This window comes from Petaurus breviceps, unplaced genomic scaffold (assembly GCF_028583685.1).
Source record: "Petaurus breviceps papuanus isolate PSGF00001 unplaced genomic scaffold, PetGlider_PUasm1.0 688, whole genome shotgun sequence".
Classification (NCBI taxonomy): Eukaryota; Metazoa; Chordata; class Mammalia; order Diprotodontia; family Petauridae; genus Petaurus; species Petaurus breviceps.
The window spans coordinates 26,462,075-26,482,717 of record NW_027186457.1 but is presented as its reverse complement, the minus strand read 5'-3'; the positions used below and the strand labels follow the sequence as shown (position 1 = coordinate 26,482,717).

The following is a 20,643-nucleotide window of genomic DNA, read 5'->3' as shown; positions in this document are numbered from 1 at the left end:
TTAACAGAATTAACTGCACCAAGAAATAATCACATTCAGAACTATAAATACATTCCCTTTCCAGTAAATGGGTATCAGACATTATGACAAACAACCCAAGTGGCAAAAGTCAAAAAGGCTCTTTTACGTTACAAAAAGCATAGTCTGTGAGTATAGATGATATTTGTCTGTAAGATCTTCCCAACCTCCACATCTCCAAACTACCACCAGGACACCAGCCTCACTGTGCTCCTCATCCTCTTCCCACCAGAATTTTGGGCTCTGTTCCTAGAGCTCCCTTGGGCTCTGCTAAGTGACTGTCACATTATTTCCCCCAGAACCAGGCTTCCACATCACTTCCAAACCATGCCTTGGCAGCACACAGCGCCTCTCACTTCATGTGCCTCTTTATTATGTCGTCTCCTGTTATAACATAAGCTCCTCGAGGGCACAGACTGCCTTGGTTTCTTATATTTGTATTCCTAGTGCTTACCACGGCACCAGGCACGTAGTCGCTTAATAAATTCTTACCAGTCCTTTACTCATTCCACTCCTGATTCAACTCACTTTCTGGCTTTATCCTCTTCACCTGTAGCCTTCCACCCTGGGGCCTGCTATTGTGAATAGTGAATCTCTAGCCTGAACATCTAGCCCTAGACATGCTCACTTCATTCCTGGTACAACTCACTTTCTGGACTTCACAACCCCTATGCTGGCATCCTACTCTATTCTCATTCTTCCCTCCCCTTTGTGTGGTCTTCTCCCATTATAGAGGGACTGGACTCCTTGAGGGCAAGACTGTTTAGTATGCTTGTATTTATATTCCAAGTGCTAAGTACAGTGCTCAGCACACAGCACTTAATAAATGCCTTATCTATCATATATGTTCATATAATTGTATATATATATATTTACATATATGTATATAATGGACATACGATTTTCATAATTAAAAACAAGTTTTTGCTATTCTGATTATGGCTCTTTCTCAAAATGGCTAATCCTCATTTACCAGAAAGTATTTATAATTCAGAGTACTGACAATTAGAACACAACCATTGCCACCATGCTTTCTAATGTGATGATAAAAGATGCCTATAACTGGGCCTTTCAGAGAGAGGAAATTACAGAGTCCACAAGCTGAGGTTGACATACCATGACTGGCTACTACTGTAGACCCATTTAGTGTCACAGCTTCTCCTTCCAGGTCCCACAGTATATGCCTTCCTGCAGGGCCTAACATGGGATCCTCCTTGGGCCTGCTGCCCATCTCAGCAGCCCCAGCAGCCAGTGAACAGGGAAAGTCTACTCCTATCCTCTACCCAATGAGTAGAGTTATGATGGTATGCAAGGAAGCCTAGTCTAGGCCAAGAGTTCAGCAGCAGTAGAAGGAGGTTTAAGTCCCTATTTTAGGATGTGGAAACATCACCACTCACCTTGCTGATAGTGAACTATGAGAAGAAGACCTGGACATGCGGCGGCTATTTGTAGTACTAGCTGTCGGCAGTTCCAAACCCACCTGGAAGAACATGGTATATTGCTCATTATTATGATGGATTAAATGGGTTTTTATTTCATTGTATATCAATCATTTCATGACTGATGCCACGGAAAACATTTATGTTCATTTGCTATTCATCCTTTTTATCATAGTATTTAAAGGTGGGATGGAACTAACTCAGGGATCAGGTCATCCAGTCCCGTTATTTAACAGATGATGGGACAAGGGCTATAGAAATTAAAGAACTTACCCAAAGTCACATGAGCAGCACTGGGATTTGAACCTAGACCTCTCTACTCTAAAGCAAATGTTCTTTCCACTACACCACATTAGTGCATTTACTGAAAATCCACTCATTAAAATTTTACATAAACGAAGTGCTTAAGGGAAGGTATTACCTGTTGAAAGTACGTTTGGAAAATGCCACACAACTCAGGATTTTCTTCTGTAGCTTCAACTATCAATTTGTCAATGGTCTTATTATAGTCCTTGATTTCTCGAAGGCTGATATCGTACTCCTCCAGAGTTGGTTCTTCGGTTTTCTTTATAAGACGGAGCTCTTTGGTGAGTTTAGTGCACTGTTGTGGAGGAAAGACACCATTACAGTCTGAAATCAGTCAACAGATGAGATTTTTAAAAGGTCCTTTCAATTGTCAGATACGTTTTCTTCAAAAACAGCTATTTGGCTACTATTTGTAATTTCGGAAAGTATAAATTAGACTAAGACAAGTCCTAGAAGACACCAATACCTGTCTCTTGACTCTCTCTATTTTGGGCTTCTGCTCTTCAGTGCCATTGCTTAATTCAATTGCATAAACCTGCTTCTCGGCAAACCTTTCTTTGTAATTGTTTATTAGATTCTTCAAGACTTCTGAAGTGTTTTCCATGCTCTGTAGGATACAAAGTATTAATACACATTAAAAATACAGGTAGACACGTTCAGTTCTGCAAACTGCCACTTGACGGGTCTCACTTCATTCCACTTGTTTTAGCTGTTATTTGTGCATTATGAGAGAACAGCGAAGCTTGACAGCTTCCTTCACGATTCAGATCAAATCCTCCCTTCTGTAGGACTTTCCCCAATTCCACTTACAATGTCTATCTTATATTTAGGCCATTGTCTGCATGGTGTTTCTCCCATCAGCGTATGAGCTCGCCAAAGGCAGGGATCATGTATTTGCCTTCCTTTGTATCCCCAGTGCATGGCACACTGCAGGACACATAGGAAATGTCTGTTGATTGAATGATTAAAGCAGGAAGAATGCTGGCTTTGAAATCAGGGGATCTGACTTCAGACACTGGCTTGACCACTTCTATCTATATGACTTTTGGCAAGTCACAACCTTCCTAGTCAGGCCTGTAACCTAAAAGGTTTGGACTGGATGACCTGTAAAGTCCCTTCCAGATTGAGTCTATGATCTTCTGAACTTTGATTATGTGTAGGGAAAACAGGCTAGTATAAAACTCTTATTAAGAGTTATTTTTTGGTTTGCTTTTGTTTTTCTGACTAGATCTGGACTTCATCAGTGTAGGGAGCTCCCTGCTGAGAAAACCCCCTTCTGTTCTTTAAAGAGTGGCCTTGCACAGCCAATGTCAGAGATGGGACTTGACCCAACTCTACCTGCCACTAAGGCCTGTTCTTTATTCAATGCTGCCTGCTCCTAGAAAATCCAGAATTCTTTTCCTAGATCTTGATAAAAATAATACATATGAGATAAACTATCATATCCAGATCTTCCCTTCACACACTCTAAACTACAGCCAAACTCATGCTTGCTGTTCCCTCAATGCAGCATTCTATCCCATTCCAGGCCTTTGGCCATAAGCCAGGAAGGCTCTCCCTCCTTGCCTCCTCCTCTGGGGACTCATATCTCTTCCTCTTTCAAGTTCAGCTCTAGTTCCATCTCCTTGAAAAGGACTTAGTTTCTAATTCATTCTCCTACTGTACTCCAAAAAACCCCTACTATATTTAACTATTAAAAATGCCACATTCTTGGTCTAGGTTGATGTCTATTATTTTTGCATGTCATTGTTACCCTGAGGAAGGTCTGAGAAGGGTGTTGGCAGGCTTTCAAAAAGAGTGTCGTCCAGCAGACCCTTCTTTTACAGTCATCAAGTGACTCAAACAACATCCCACTGTGTTTAACACTTGTTAACTATTTTAAAAAGCGTGATTCATTGGAGCAAATGCTACGTGGAAGGTTCTCCTCTAAACAAGATGCTCCTGAGACAATTTTGTTCAATGACCATCTGACTGGAAATGTCAAATGTATGCAGGGATAAAATCTCCCCCAAAGGATTCACCATTCTTCCTTTAAAAGCACTGTTCTGAGGACTAGATTAAAACTGTCACAAAAAGGGTTTTGGTATGGAAAAGAATGGATCTTTACTTTGGTGAGAATAATGACTGAGGTTACATTAAAAACCCTTTACAATCACCTAAAGGCAATCCAGCCTGCCCTACTCCTCATATTCAATTCTGAACCCAGTGTGTTGCCTATCTGTAATGTCAATCCAAGATATCGGACAGGTCTCTGAAGTATCCATCCTTGCACATTCCACCATATAAACAGGAGGCATTCTTCATTCACTCACTGGGCCAAACTCTTTTGAGCAACTATGGATCTCATCCTTTCCAGCTCTAAATTTATGATTTTCCATGAGAGTGAAAGCACCTTTCAGAAGCCCTGACAAGGGCATGTGCTACCCCTGAACTTTTGCAGAGGTCTTCCTTTGTTATGCAGATATACCAGAAAGCACATCCTTCTTTCCCCTGGGCATATCAAGCTCTGTCCTTGACTCTCCTGTGAACCAACATCCTGACACACATAACTGTATCTGCCCTGATCTGCGAGGACAGCTCATCCTGAAGAGGCATAGTGTATATGTAGGTCCTGTAGCTGAAATGGATCCAGGCCACAGTACTACTCTGGGACCATTTTTCACTCATTCATTCTCTCTTACTCTGTCATCCTAGTGAAAGGCAGCAAGGTAGAATGTGGAGAGAACACTGGATTTGCAATCAGAGTATATTATTCCAAATCTCTTATGTGCTATTTATTGCATGTATGGCCTTGGGCAAATCACTTCCTCTCTATAGTGTTCATCTGAAAAATTACTACTCAAAAAAGAAAATCAAGAGGATACCAGTAACTATAGGCCTCCGTGCTTACTTTTTCATGTTTATAAAACATTTAGAGGAAAGATGTACATACCCAGGTTGAAAATATGAAAAGGGAAGCCAAAAAACACACTAAAAAAGTCACATCTTCAGTCACACAACTGAGAGTTACAGAGAATGGATAATCCTGCTGTGTGCATTAATTACTAATTACAAAAAGGCATTTCACTCGGTAAAAGGCTCTTCTCCCAAGGGTGTTGTCCACACATATGTTAAGATTGTACGTGATTCCTTGTTAAATAAGAACCCAGAGGCAACTCCCTTCAATGACCCTCTTAACATCAAATGAAACATAAAAACAAAGAGATGTGTGACACCCCAAGTGGAAGATCTATGGTGCAAGTATGAAGTAGAAGAGAGATTACAGGTGATAAAGTCCCCCCAATTCTCCTGTTTGCAGATGATATCATGCTTGATGCAATCAGCATGCCCCCAAACACTGCCAGGGCCTCCAAGATCCATGACTGCCTGAAAAGAAAGTGGCCTAAAAATATCTACAGAAAAATTTAATTAAATTCCAGACTGTGGCATACAGTTGGATGCCCAGTTTATTGCTTTAATCCATGTAATGGGAATGGGAATTTGAATATCTTCCCTGCCCCTTAATAGACCTGGGGGGAGTTTGAAGACCTCCCCTGCTTTGAAAGGAAACTCTGCCCCCTCATAGGCTGAATGTAGTCACACGGAGCCTGTGGTGGGAGGAGTTTGCTGAAGGGAAGCAGAGCCCCCAGGAAGCTGGTGTTCAGAGCCGGACAGATGGTGGGGGACAGAGGAGCTCTGGCAAGGAGATAGTTTTGTGAATAAATATTGATCTTGTATTGGTTTGTGGGAAGGCTGAGGGATGCTGTGGCTCTTAGCATTATCATGGCTTCTGAATATCTTTGGTACTATGATGGAATTGGCTTACTGGTTTTGGGATTCAGTTTTCTGGTGTCTAAATAAATGCTTCAGTTCTGTCCTCTATCTGGAGAGTTTGGTATATTTTGCGATCAAACATCATGCGATACTTCATGTAATATTTATAGTCACGGTCTTTATCGTGATCGTGGGCACTGTAAATATTGCACTTGTGCTACAATCCCTTGGTGTATTTATTTGGAACAAGCTCTTCAGATGAACATGGACTTGGGTCCAGAATTAAGTCTGAGAGTGAGCTGAATAGAATTAGGGAAGTTGTATAATTACTTCATTGATTTCAAGTTGCTCTCCAGCGTAAAACTCTACTTTTTTAAAAATGTGATGCTTTGTGGTTATAAATCTTAAGACTACCACAATTTCTGAAGAATCAAGTTGCAGGGGACCCAAAGGGTCATGAGGAGAAAAATGGTGGGTACTCATTGCTGGTATTATATTTCTAATGGTGACCAAAGTGGGTGGCACTGAAAAAATGAAGAAACTGAAAAGGAAGTAGAACAAGAAATAACACAAGAGATGGATAGTCCAAGTGCTCCAGTGGAATCCATGAAATGGAAGCAGACTTGGAAGAAAGCCTCCAGCACAATGGGTGGGTCTGCCATGTAGGATTGCACATGGTAATAAGTCTTGGATGGGTTTCCATCCACACCAAAAGTGCCCACATCAATAAAGTCACAAATCCACTGATGTACTGAAGAAAAACAAAACAAAAAACAAAGTGTCTGCTGAAAGAATTGCAAGCAGGGTGGAGCAGAGAGCATGCTCAACCAGTACCAAAAGTGGAGTTGGACCAGTGTTTGGGAACCAGGTAACCATGGCCAAATACCACTTAACATTTCTCATCTTTGGTTTCTTCTTCTGTAAAATGGAGACGAAAATACCTGTACTACCTTTAAAATGGGGATACCAGCTGGGGTAACCAGGTCCCAGGGCCTCTATGGAGAAAGTGTCTTATAAACATTAAAACGATGTGCAAATGTGAATCGTCACTGTCAGTCCTCACCTGGATATCCTCCTGAAGTTCCCTGATCTGTCGTCGCTTGTATCTGTATTTTTCATCCACATTTCTTTTTTGTTCTTCCAATTTAGTCTTCATTTCATATTCAGTAGCTATAATTCAAAGGGCTTTAGGTAAGACTGGACAAAGCTATTGAGCACAGGCTAGACAGAGTAGACAGACTTTATGCTGAATGCTCATAGAGTATTTAAGTGATTCCCTACATGCAGTCCTTTCAAAGGTACCTCCTGATCTCCTGAGCCAACATGCTGTAACCATTCCCCACCTAGCCAGCCCTTCCTTGATTCCACCCCAGTCTGGCTCCACACTACCTTTCCAGAATTAGCTCATCTTGCTCTTTGTCCTATGTTTGAATGTTTGGCCCTTTCCCAAACTCAACACTGAGTCTCCTAGCCCTGTGTCTTTGCACAAGCTGTTTCTTCCCCCTTGGAATGCACTCTTACTTCCAAAGCTAATCCTTTACTTTCTACAAGGCTTAGTTCATATGACACATCCTATGAGAAGCCTTCCCAGACCCGTAGTTATCAATATTTTCCCTCCCCTCCAATTACTTACTTCTCTGTTGATTCGTTATACTATAAGATCCTTGAGGGCAGGGATGATTCATCTGTGTATCTCAACTCCCAACCCCTAAAACAGTACCTTGCCCATAGTAGGTGCTGAATAAATGCTTACCAAATACCATACCCAGAAAAGACAAGTTCGTGGAGGATAGGAACTATTATACTGTATCTTTGCGTCCCCAATAGATACCACACGACACCTGGTTCCTAATAGGCACTCAAATATTTGCTGCCTAAATTACTGAGTATTTTCAGCACCTGGAATCATCTCTCACACAGACATCATGGCACATACTGCCTTAGCCATCAAACTAATCCCAAAGTGAATATACTCTCACAAGGGATGACTAAACAGTAACAAAGGATGATTTTCTTGGGTCATTTCTGGACTGTGTCAATTCTCAAACCTCGCTTATATTGTCCTCCAGCACCATACAGAACAATATTCATTGATTTTTTTTTCATGTGTGAATGAAATGGATAACCATGCTACATGAACAATAAGCTGAAGAAGCCTAGGATCAAAACCAACCAAGAAATGATTGCAGAATCCCTAGGGAGGGGGGAAGAATGGAGTGTGTGTGACCCTGCCAGAGGAAGGATGGGTGGAAAGTCCACTGACACCCTTATTTTATCATTCTCCACCAGTTTCCTGACTGAAACCTCAGGCCTGAATGACTCGAATTTGATCTTATTTTAAAATCCACTTTAACCCATTTTCAGACTGGTGATCCATCGCTTCTCACATCATCAGAAATAAGGCAGTGTTTTTAATAGAGTAAGGTGGCTAGGTAGCACAGTGAATAGAGCACCGGCCCTAGAGTCAGGAAGACCTGAGTTCAAATTTGGCCTCAGACACTTTCTAGCTGTGTGGCCTTGGGCAAGTCACTTAACCCCAAATGCCCCTCTAAAAAGTAATAACAATATAGAGTAATGGGGGTGGGGTGGAGGTTGATGAGGGGTCAGAGTCTTTGCCACAACAGTGCCATTAGATATAAATGATTAGGGGGGAAAAAAGGCACCACGAAGATCCTAAATGAGCAATGACTAAGGCTTTCCACTAATTATTCTGGTCCAGCCAAGTGATGCCTCTTGGTGGAATGACTCTAACCCTCCTGTTCATCTGGCGATGATTCATACCCACTTGATCCTGTCTGGAGAGTTTGTCTGCACAAAATTATCTGTATATTGTCTTCCCTGTTAGACTGTGAGCTACTCGAGGGCAGGGGGTAGTGGATTTTTGCTCTTTTTTGAATCCCCAGTGCTTTGCAAGGACATATAACACATAGTAGGTGCTTCATACTATTCAGACTAACAGTACAGCAGCTTTCACTGTATGTGACTCATGAGAAAGGGCAGAAGCATGTTCCACATACTGGTGGGAGTGATTTTCTTAAAGGACTCTTTGTAGTTGGAGTTACAGGTATTCAGCACACGCAGCGTGTTTTCTAGGGCATAGATCTCTTTCTCGGCCTTGTGTATCTGCACATCCAGATAGTCACCTTCACGCTGAAGCTCTTCCTTGGTTTGTGCTGCCTGTGAAATACAGAAGGAACTGTGTCTGAACAAGTGATTGACGCAAGGAAAAGTGGCCTCTCCCCCAGCTAGAAAAGAGCAAACCTCTAGATGCTAGAGACAAAAATCATCTCCAGAGTGTTAAGAACCCTCATTGTTATTTTCTCCTAGTGGAAATTCATCCGGACCAAGTGAACTGTCTCCAATTCTGTAAACCCAGGGCTGATGAGCATTCCTCTAAGTAAGAGTTGATTAGACTTGGGATGATGTATGTATACGTGTTGATGGAGGGTTTGTTTTTTTTTAACAAATGGTTTTATCTCACCTGAAGCCAAGTAATTTTGTTTTTATTGCTTGACCTTTTGCTGTTGTGCCGGGATCTCTCTCACCAATGGCATCAAACCAACCCCATTGTCCACTGTGGGATATGCACACCCAATTACTCCTCCAGATCTATGGAGTCTGTGCAAAAATGGAAATCCCATCATCCCAGACAGAACATGAAGCAGATTTTCTAAATCAAGGACTGTTGAATATTGACCCTTTGACTCTCAGATTAGAAACAGTGATGAAATGAAATTCTGACACATGTCCATAACAATTTTTATTTTAATGTAGTCATTCCCCATTAAACATTTTAAGCCATTTTCAAATATAATAATTTCATTAAATTTAGGTCAAAATAAGGCTAAACCCCCCTTGTAAAACTAAAAGCTTTACTTGAGAGAAAAATATCCGTCTCTTACTGGTAAGTCATCAATGGAATTGAGACATGATGACTCATTAAAAAAAAAAAAAAGCCCACAATGGGGAAAAAGAAGACAGCAGTCAGAGCTTCTTGTTTTTTTCTACCTTTTGCCCTTGAGATGAAGGAAAACCATGCCCCCTTCATGTCTCCCCTACTATAGCTCCTGCTTAGACAGGAGCGGGGGCAGGGAGGACAGGACACACCAGGAGGAAGCAGGGGGATGCCAGGTCCTACATATGGAAAAAGTACAAGATCATGCCCCAACATGGAAAGGCATGTAGGTATTTTGTTCCTCCTTATCTGTTTACATGTCCTTCCGCCCCCGCCCCCTTCCGGAAGAATGCAACCTTGAGAGCAGGGACTACTGAATTTCTCTCTTCATACGCCCAGTGGCAAACTTATGGGAAAGGACGGATAAGTGGGACATCAGCTGGGTTGGATTCTGCACAACCAGAAGGATCCCCCCACGGCTGTGGTCCCCAGCACCTAGCATAGTGCCTGGCACAAGGTGGATGGTGAGTAAGGACTTTATGGAATGGAAAGTCATGATGACTGGCTCCTCTTGAGCACTTCGACACCAGAAAGTAAGTGAGAAGCCCTAGATGTGAACCTGGGCTCTGCCAGGACCCTGAGAAAATCTCTGGGCCAAAAAGAAGAGGGGTTTAGATTCAGTGCTCTCCAAGGTCCTCTCATTTTATGACTGCAGGAGTCTGTGCCATATTGCCAAATCACAACTGTAACCCACATGAGACAATACCTTTATCACATAGTAGGCTTGCGTTTTTTCCTCTTCCCCTTCAGGAGGCATCATGACAACTGTAAGAAGTTCATATCTGTTCTTGAGTTTATCAATGTGACTCAGTCGGTCATGGAATTCGGCACTGATTTAAAGAGATTTTTAAAAATGACAATGCTAAAAAGATCCCAAATATTTGTCTTATCTACAAAAGAGTATTGTACTTTACTAAGAAAAACCTAGAGAATCATCATTTAGCTGAAATAATCAATAGCTCTAATGAAGTACCAAGATACAAAATAGATCCATACAAACTTTCAACATTTCTAACAACCTTATGACCAAATTCAAAAAGAAAGTGATTATAATACAAAATGCTTAAAATATCTGAGAGTCAATCTATCAAGGCACACAAAACTTTTATTAATACAATTACAAAACATTATTTGAAGAAATAATGAGAAGTCAATGGAGGAATATCCACTGCTCATGGTTGGGCTACACCAATATAATAAAAATGACTTTATTACCTATAGTAATACCAGATTCATTGCCATATCAATCAAACTACCTTTAAGAGAATACTTGGGAGAGCTAGACAAAATAAGAACAATTCAAGGGGAAAAAAGGTCTGAATCTCAAAGAAAATATTGTTTTTAATGTAGGAATGAGAGAAGCACCATTGGTAAGCAAGCCTCAGAAACAATCAAATTCAACAATCCATATGATAAATCAGAGACAACAGACCAATAATAATGCTAGCTAATGCTCTTACAGAACTTCAAGGTTTGCAAAGCACTTTCCATATATGATATTCACTGCTTCTTACAACAACCCTGTGAGGAAAATGCTATTATCATCCCTGTTTTACAAATGAGGAAACAGGCTGACACAAATTAAGTGATTTGCCCAAGAAGGCACAGCTAGGAGGTGTTAACACAACTCTGGCCTTCCTGAGTTCCCCGCCTGTACCGCAGCCACCACTCTGCCTAGCTTCTGTGAAGGGAAGCATTTCCAGTTGGACAAGAATTACTGAGAAGGCTGCAAAAACTGAGTTTGGCAGAAATTGGGTTTAGACAAATATTTCACATCACGTGACAAATCAGCTCAAAATGGAGATGCAATCTGAACATGTGTGTATACATGTGTATGTATATCTTTCTATATATGTATATATCACAATATGAAAAATGCAGAAGACAACAAGATCAGGTACCTTTTGCTACTATTGCTAGAAGAATATATAATCAATGAGGAATGGCACAGATCAGAAAGGATAAAACAAATCATTTCTATTACATGAAATTGAAGAATTTTTGCATGAACTAAATCAATACAGCTAGGACAAGTAGGGAAATCATTGAATGGGAAAACATCTTTCTTTGCATCCCAAATCCCTGAGAATTTTATATCCAAGAAACGTAGTGAATTATAGTATGTTGTGTTGCAAAAGTGCTTAGCAAGGGAACAGAGGGACAGAGGGATCCAGGGTAGAGAGCCAGCACATGTGGGGCCCTACTGTGTCAGAAAGAAATGCCATAGGTGTCCATCTGAGAGAAAAGCTTTGCCTCCTCAGAAGTCATTTTGGGCAAAGTCTGGGACCAGTGAAAAGTGAATTCTCCAACATGGGAGAAGGCTGAGACAACAAATTCATTAAAAGAAAAATAATAATTTTGCAATGGAAGTAGTGAGATATTTTGTAGGTATTAACCAAAAATTTCCTCAAGCATAATTTTTTTCTTTATTCTTAGTTAGCCTAGACTTCCCAAACCATGCTCAGTACCTACTGAGCATTTCTAACTGGATGTCATCTTAAAACCCTCAGTGTGTCTAAAACAGAGCTCATTACCCCTCCCTCTTCCTAACTCCCCTGCCATCTTCCTCCCAGTCACTCAGACTTGACAACTAGGTGTCATTCTCCTCGCTCAATCTTACCCCACCCCATATCCAATCTGTTGCCAAGGTCTGTCATTTATGTATCTTTCATATAGACCCCTATCTCTCCTCTGAAACTGCTATCCCTCCAGTGTAGGCCCTTATCACCTGCAATGGCTTATTGGTTGGTCTCCCTCCCTAAAGGGGGGGAGACTCTTCCCCCACAGAGTCCATCATCTATCCCTCTACCTGTCAAAATGCTCTTCCTAAAGTATGAGCCTGAACATGTCTCCCATTCAATAAACTCACAGGGCTCCCTTTTACCTACCAGACCAAATAGAAAAACTGCTGGCATTTAAAGCCTCTATAATCTGTCACCTTCCTCCTTTTTCAGTCTTTTCACACCTTACTCCCTTCCACAGATTCTTTGACCCAGTGACACTGGGTTCTTTCCTGTCCCTTGTTCAAAAACTCCATCTCCTCCCAACTGCCAGACTTTTCATTGGCCTAGAATTCTCTCACTCACTCATCACTTCTGCTTCTTGGCTTCCCTGGTTCTCTACAAATTCCAGCTAAGACCTCACCTCCTACAAGAAGTTTTCCCTCCCCCCCCTCTATGGATGGCTTCTATTGACCCCATATATCTCTTGTTGCTATAACGTGGCCTCCCACATTAGTCACGAGTGCCTCCAAAGGAGACACTGTCTTTTGTCTTTCTTTGTGTCCCCAACACTTAACATAATGATCAACACATAATAGGTATTTAATAAATGCTTGTAGACTCAATTTGACTTTAAAACCCTATCTGGGGGCAGGAGGGTAGCACAGTGAATACAGCACCAGACCTGAAATCAAGGACACCTGAATTCAAATCTGGCCTCAGACACTTAATAGATGTGGGACCCTGGGCAGGTCACTTCACCTTTTTTTGCCTCTGCTGTAAAATGAGCTGGAGAAGGAAATCACAAATCACTCCATTATCTTTGCCAAGAAAACTCCACATGGGGTCTGTAGAGTCAGACATGACTGAAATAACTGACCAATAACAACAAAAACACATATGCTGTTGGCAGAGCCGTGACCTAGTCCAACCATCTCAAAAACTATTTGGAACTATGTGAAAAAAGTGCAGGAGGCCCACATCCCACAGAGCCCCAAGACAATAAAGCCAAAATATCTGTCGCAGCACTTTTTATGGCTGGCACCCGTCAGTCAGGAAATGGCGATGGAACACTCCTGAACCAAGAAACGGGGAACACAATAAATTCAAGGAATGAGAAGCAGACCCAGGGAGACCCTGAGCTAGACAAGGTTAAGGTCTCCTACTGAGGAGTTCAAACAACCAAGGACAGCAGACTAGGAGACAGAAGTCTTCAATCAGTCCGTAAGAAGCAAAAGCCACTGGGTGAAATGGTGACTGCATAGGAAGTGTGCTGGAACTGGATGAAGTCATGCTCTATGTATGGGTCAGCTTAGGACCCAGTATGTGAAATTCTGGCTAACTCGGAGGCAAAAACAGTCCAGTCAGTGCTCCACATCTTTAAAATGAGGAGGGCTAGGGAAAATGGTTTCGTATAATTAGGGTGAGCAAGTAGACACCTATGCAAACAAAGAGGAGGCAAAGGGGGGAGCAGTGACCGACACCTGAACCTCACTCTCATCTGCTCTGACCAAAGGAGGGAAGAAAACACACACATGCGCATGCGCACACACACAGGTACAGAAAGATTTCACTCAACAGGGAAACAGGAGAGGAAGGGGAGAAGGGGAAAGGGGAAATAGAAGGAAGATAGAGTAAGGAAGGGATGGATCTTAAGGAAAACAAACCCTAAGGGTGTATGAAAACATCTGTAGATTTTTCTGAGGTAGAAAAATACGGGAATCTGAAGGGCCACCCATACTTTGGGGAATGGCTGAACAAGTTATGGCATATAAATGAGATGGAATTCTATTGCCATATAGATGGGGCTCAGACACAACCCTAATCTCTCTCCTGATCCCCCAGCACAAATTAACAGCTAAGCATTTCTAAAATATATAAAGTTTGCAAAAAATGCAAAAAAAATTTGTGTTTTGAGAATTTTTTTTTTTTACTTTTATGGGACTAGGTTTATCCCCATTGATGGGGTGATAAACTCTGATCAATATTTATATACTAAGAACCAGAATCATTCCAGACTTATGGAAATTCTCAAAGGGAGGTATACACTATAATGACACTACACCACAACACACATCATAAAGGCCAAATTTATCCAAAATATTGAAATAAAAATGCTTCAATGGTCTGGAAATTTTTATTTAAACCCCGTTGAGAACCTGTGAGCCTCTGACAGGAAGAAACATGAGAATCTGTTTTACTTCACTGTGCATATTTGTGAGAAAAGTTCTTCTTTTCTTAACAATTTGAAAAAAAAGAAAAAACAATTTGGCAAAAAATGCAGAATTGTGAGGAAGAAGGGAATAGCAGAGGGGTGCAACAAGAAGGATTGCAGAAAGAAATAAAGAGTTTTTGAAGCATTTTTTAAATGTATAAAACAAAATGAAGGCCAAATCATCAAAACAATTTGATGATAGTTAAAAGAAAAAAGTTGATAAATGGAATAGCTTAGTCATATAACATAAGGTAGCCTAGCATTACGAGGCTGACCTACCTAAGGACTTGCAACAAAACTTTTCAAAACAAAAACTGCTGAGGAAACAAGAAAATATTCTGGTAGAAACTAAGTAAAGAACAATAGTTCATAACCACATAGCTTAATAAGCTCCAAATGGACATATGGTTTATAAAGCTTTAAAGGGTGATAGCATAAATAAATTAGAGGAGCAAATAAGAAATGACCTTTCAGATCCATGGATGAGGAGATAGTTCCTGACAAGATTGAGATGATCACAAATGACAAAATGGATAATTTTGATAATATGAAATTTATGAGGTTTTGCACAATAAAAGAGAATGCAGCTAAAATTAGTAGGGAAATAAGTAATAGGGGGAAAGATCCTTGCAGCAAGTTTCTTTGATAAATATCTCATTTAAGACATAAAAGGAATTTATTCAAATTTGTAAGAATAAGAGAAATGATAAAATTCACAAATGTTCAAGGGATATGGAATAGGCAATTTCCAAAGGAAGAAATATAAGTTGAGTATAGCCATATTTAAAAATGCTCTAAATCACTGACAATTAGAGGAATGCAGATTAAACGATCTATGAGGTGTCCTACCAAAACCATCAGCAAAGTTGACAAGAATGGAAAATGAAAAATGATGGATGGTTCATAGGAAAACAGGCACATGAATGAACTATTGGGATAGGATTACTGTAAATTGGTACAGCTATTCTAGAAAGCAATTTAGAACTATTCCCTAAGACTTACTAAATTGTGTATATCCTTTGACCTACATACCAATATTATGACTTACATATACCCTGACTTGCCAAAGAGACCAAAGAAAAAGAAAAAGGATTATTATGTAAAAAGGAATTTACAACAAAAGCTCTTTTTATAGTGGCAAGGAACTGGATACTAAAAGGTGTCCATCATTTGGGGAATGGCTGAAGAAATTAGAGTATACGACTGTAATTGAATGGAATTGTGCTATTTTTAAAAATGAGGAAAAGAAAAGATTGTGAGAAACCTGGGAAGATTTTTATGACCTGGTGAGAGCAGAACCAGGAGAACAATTCATATGGAGACAACAACCTTGTCAACACAACTGTTGACAAGACACAGAACTCTGAGTTAAGACTTAAGAACTCTAATGACTAACCACATTTCCAGAGCCCACACATTGTGAAAGGTTAAATGCAACCAAAAGATAGAAATAAACATCCATCAAGATCCTGGGAACTTGCTTGATTTAAAACCCATTAAATACTCATGGGGGAGGGAAGGATATACTGGGGAAAACTATGATGATGTAAAAAATGCAAGACATCATTTATTTTAAAGTGTGTGCCATTTGAGGGTAGGGATCATTTTCCCTTCTTTAGTTCTCCATCACTGAGCACCGCACCTGACACACAGCGATTAATAAATACACCACCTGATGCTGTAGCTGGGGAGAAGGAAAGGTGCTGGCTTCCCTTGTGTCCTTGCCCCCTCTCTAATCTCTCAGTCTGGGGTGTCTCATTGACCCACAAGGTCCTACCTTAAATGGGCCCAATAGAGTTCATTCCTTCCAACACTGAATGGTCAGCCTAGTTCTTCTAGAAAGCCTCTTTTAAATCCCACTTCAACGTTTTAGAAGCAAGTAAAAGCGATTTTCGGTGGGAGATATTTTCTGTTTGCACTGATATCTACAGAGACCCATCATGCAAGAACATGACTGGCTACCTGATGCTCTGTCGCTCTTGGTCCACGTATCTGATCTGAGATGAAAGCATTGCCTTGTGAACCTTGATCTCTTCAGTACGTTCTTCCATCGCAGTGTACAATTGCTGCTTTCGCTTCTCTAGGGAAAGGACTTCATCGGCTTTGGAGTGAAGCAGCTCTCGGAGACGTTTCATTTCTAGCTTCTGAAGATTGTCTTCGATCAATAATTCCTACCCAAAAAGCCACATCATTAGCCATTGAGAACAGAAGCCTTCAAAGACATTTTTCTCTCTTTATCTTGCTCAGCAAAGTAGAACAAAGGATGATATTCTCAAGGAAACGTTAATACTACAATGAATATGAATTTTAGGCTTCCCGAAAACACGATAGAAAAACAATGCTCCTAAAGTATCCTGTAGAAAGTACTGTACTGAGTACCATCTAACAAACTGTCTATAGGAACTTCTGCTTCCAAGAATGATTACTAAAAATGAAACAAAAAATGCAGAGAAGAGACTAGAAGAAATTCAGGAAGAAACACAGACTAGCAAGATAGTTTTGAAAGTACATGTTAAACAACTAAAAACTTCTTTATTTGTTTTCTTGTAGCCCTTGGATCGTTACCTGTTTCAGGTTTTTGGCTTTCAGCAATTCTTTTTCTGATCGGTCAGTGAAAAGAGTGAGTTCACTTATTTTGTTCAAAAGACCATCTTTTTCTTCACCAGTTTTATATATTGTCTTCTTGAGAAAATAGAGGTCATTCTAATAAGGCAAAGGAAAGAAAAAGATTCCAATGACTTCCATGTCATGGCAAAAAAAAAAAAAAACAACCCACAAACCTGATTTCATACATACTACATTTTCTAATATAATTTTCCCAAGTCTATCCATTGGCTGTCTTTATTGAAAACATTTCTTTCCCTTACTTTTCCAAAGACAAAAATGACTGCTACTTCTCTCCTCTAGGTGAAGGAACGATTACCCCTCCCTAGCTCAGTGATGATATGGAAGTCATTTAACTTATCTCAATCTTGGTTTCCTCAGCAGTAAACTGAGAGGGCTGGACGAACCAATGGCTAAGATCAATCCCTTAGAACATTAGAAGTCTTTGATCTGTCAAGAGGCAATCACAACCTCACAAAACTTAAGTGAAAACTAGGTTTATTGTAAGAGAAATGAACATGCATGTGGAACCCACAATCCATAGAGAATTGTGCATTTTTATGACAGGAGGATGAAGGAAGGAGGAAACACCAGAAAGGGGCATGGTATGGGAGGGTTTTGGAAATGGGCAGGAAAGGCGGGAAAAGGACAAGAAGGGAAGGAGCAAGGTGATGGCAAAAGGCACATTCTCTTCCCCTGGGAACCTCCTGACTCTGAAGATAGGAGAATTTGCTTATCGATCTGGGTCCCCACTGCACAAGCCTAGTGCAGACTGTCTGGCACCTGTCTGAACTCCCAAGGACACACAGGGAGCCCAGCCTGGGATGCAAACAACATATGTCAACTCAGGTAGGGGGAAGAGACACCCTTTATCATTGAGACAGTCAGGGTCTACTGCATGCTCTGGGTCCAGTATTTCTGGAAAATAGGACAGCTCAAAAGTCAAGTTCAGGGGACCCCTTAACAATCCCTAACAGATCAGAACTCTCATCTATAAATTTGCCAATCAATACTTGAGCTAAATGAAATATCATTCCACTGAGAGAACATAAACATTCCAGCTGGGTTCCAGCTCAAACGTATGTTGTTGCTGTTAATTATCTAGGCTCATTCATTAATTTAAACTGTTTAACTGATTTAATTTTTTTTTAATTCCCTCTTCCTGAAAAAAGCTGGGGGGCTAGAGGAAGTGGAATAACTTATTCAAAATAATGCTTGAGTTCATTTGTTAAGACAGAAAATAAGAGTCATTTATTCCAACTTCTGATTCTCTAAGTGATTTCACTTGAATGACCCCAAGGGGTGGGTGAGACGGGCCTGGGCACAGCTCTTTTACAGATTGTTGCAGATTTTAGCTTTCTGGGCTTTAAACTATTAATATACACACTTGATCCTATTATGGGAGAGAAAAAAAACCAAAAACTAGGAAATGAGCCTTTTCTAACATACAGAAGGTCCCCGTTTCATACAAAGCTCCACAGGACATATTGTTTCCTTTCCCACCCCTGTCCCCATCCAATATATGTGCAGTATTGTTGGCACTCTGATTTGGATCATTCATCTACTTGCCCCCAGTCCCAACATGGCTCCCTCTCCAAACCTTTTTCAGTTCCAAGGCCCACTTCTATGAGTTTTTTCCAGCTCCCTCTTGTGCCCACTCTGACTACTGTTGGCTCCCATTCTACCCCATACATCTGTTCTCTACTTTTTATTGAATGTTAGAATTCAAGGTCTGTGCCCAAAGCAATTCCAGTTCCACCTTGTCTCCACTGTCTTCTCTCTTGACTTTTTAACTCTGAGCTTATCCCCTGTGTCTCTGTTGCAGCAAGCACCCTGGAGTCCCTAGGGTGGCTGCTCACACAGGTTCTTGGGTCTGCTTTGTTAAAGGAAAGCAACTCAAAATGGGTTAACAAGCTTACTTTAATCAGTCAGACGTATATCGTTTACCTTGTTCAGGGAAAAAGGTCAGCACCCCGAACTTCAAAGCATACAGGCAGAATTATCAAGACAGAAACAGATCAAGTAGACAGCTCTCCAAACTGTCCAGCCATTACATCCATACCCAGTCAACAGGTCAGCACCCCGAACTTCAAAGCATACAGGCAGCATTATCAAGACAGAAACAGATCAAGTAGACAGCTCTCCAAACTGTCCAGCCATTACATCCATACCCAGTCAACATCTGGGTTTCCACATCTGGGTTTTTCAAAGCCGGGGGACTCTCAACAACGGCTTCCCAGAATTCAGATCAAATCACAGAACACTTCTCAAAGTGACCCCCAAAACAAAGCTACACATCAGGGCTTATATAGCCTTCTGCTGGCTCAGAGAATGTAACAACCTTTTGGACCCACGGGCCAATCAAAAAGTATCTACTGAAAAACAAGCCTCCCACCCCAGGCTTCAGGTGCACTTTAGCCTAGGGGCAGGGAAGATCTTCCAAATCTGCATCCCCATTACAGTCTCCTCCACCAGTAATTTGTTCCTTCTCTTTCAGGGTTCATTCTCTATGTCTGTCTCTCTATCTTCTTTTTCTTCGCTCCTTTCCTTTTTCTAGCAGCAGGACCAAAGGCTGCAATATGACATGGAGGGCACCAGGACTTTTCTCCACAAAGATCTGATTCTAGATGTATCTCTAATAAATGGAGTTCTTGACCTTCTTTGGGTCACTGACTGCTTTGGCAGCCTATTGAAACCTACTGGCCCATTCTCAGAATAATGTTTTTAAATATATAATAAAATAAAGTATATAGGGTTACAAAAAACCCAATTACACTGAAAAACAATTATCAATTTAAAAAAAAAACACATTTACAGACTTCAGGCTGAGAATCCCTCCCTCTACTAGTTTTTTTCTTTCCCCAGTTCAGAAACAGGGATAATTTTCTAAGACATTAATTTCTAGCAAGATGACAAATGTAAAATGTCACTGAATATTTCTGAAAAATTATTAGCTACTCCTTAAGGAGAAGACATTTATTTACTAGTGAATAAATAACAATTTTAGGTTAACTCAAGACCCCTCTTTAAAAGATGAGGAGTTTTTTTCGTGGACTCCCCTACAATTCTCATTGCTGGAGGTAAGTTTAGAACAACCACAACTCCAGTGACAGAAGAAAATGTGTGAGAAAGCAGAGGCGACAAGAATGACTTGGTCAGAACCAGGAAGGAGCAGTTAAGACCAGGATCAAGAATCCCACATGTATAAAAGAGCTGCGCCCAGGCCCATCTCACCTACCCCTCGGGTTCATTCAAATTACTTAGTAGCAACATGCCCACAGAAAATGCTCCAAGATTCTGAAACATTAGGCAAAGATTTTTCATTTCAAAATTACTGTATCTTCAAAAACATTTAAAAGGACAATCCCATTCTGCCTTATGCAGTGACAGTCAGAAGGCTCTGGGAGGCCTGCAATTCAAAGCAGATCAAGTTCTCAACACTAATCCCTCTTCTGCCCTCTAAAAGTCACTCCAACACCATGTTCTCCAAGCAGCTCCAGATTTCCCTGCCAGAGAAAGAGCTACCAGTGGATGTAAAGAAGGACAAAGACAAACTGAAGGAATCCACTCTCCCCCAATCCTTAAAAAATGTCTTCTAGCATAAGGCAGATCAAAAAGCAAATTTTTAAATCT

General features: G+C 40.7%; 1 protein-coding gene across 2 annotated transcripts in view; it reads right to left on the bottom strand.

Annotated features, from left to right (window-relative positions):
• The window catches only part of CCDC39 (coiled-coil domain 39 molecular ruler complex subunit), a 210,544-nt gene that overhangs the window by 9,125 nt on the left and 180,776 nt on the right, over window positions 1–20,643 (bottom strand). For both annotated transcript variants that reach the window (XM_069104807.1, XM_069104806.1), the window contains exons 12-19: window positions 16,972–17,109; window positions 16,369–16,577; window positions 10,178–10,301; window positions 8,534–8,693; window positions 6,580–6,686; window positions 2,230–2,370; window positions 1,879–2,058; window positions 1,416–1,498 (exon numbers count right to left, since the gene is read on the bottom strand). In XM_069104807.1, the coding sequence (XP_068960908.1) occupies window positions 1,416–1,498; window positions 1,879–2,058; window positions 2,230–2,370; window positions 6,580–6,686; window positions 8,534–8,693; window positions 10,178–10,301; window positions 16,369–16,577; window positions 16,972–17,109 (1,142 nt within the window). The remainder of the gene's footprint in view (window positions 1–1,415; window positions 1,499–1,878; window positions 2,059–2,229; window positions 2,371–6,579; window positions 6,687–8,533; window positions 8,694–10,177; window positions 10,302–16,368; window positions 16,578–16,971; window positions 17,110–20,643) is intronic.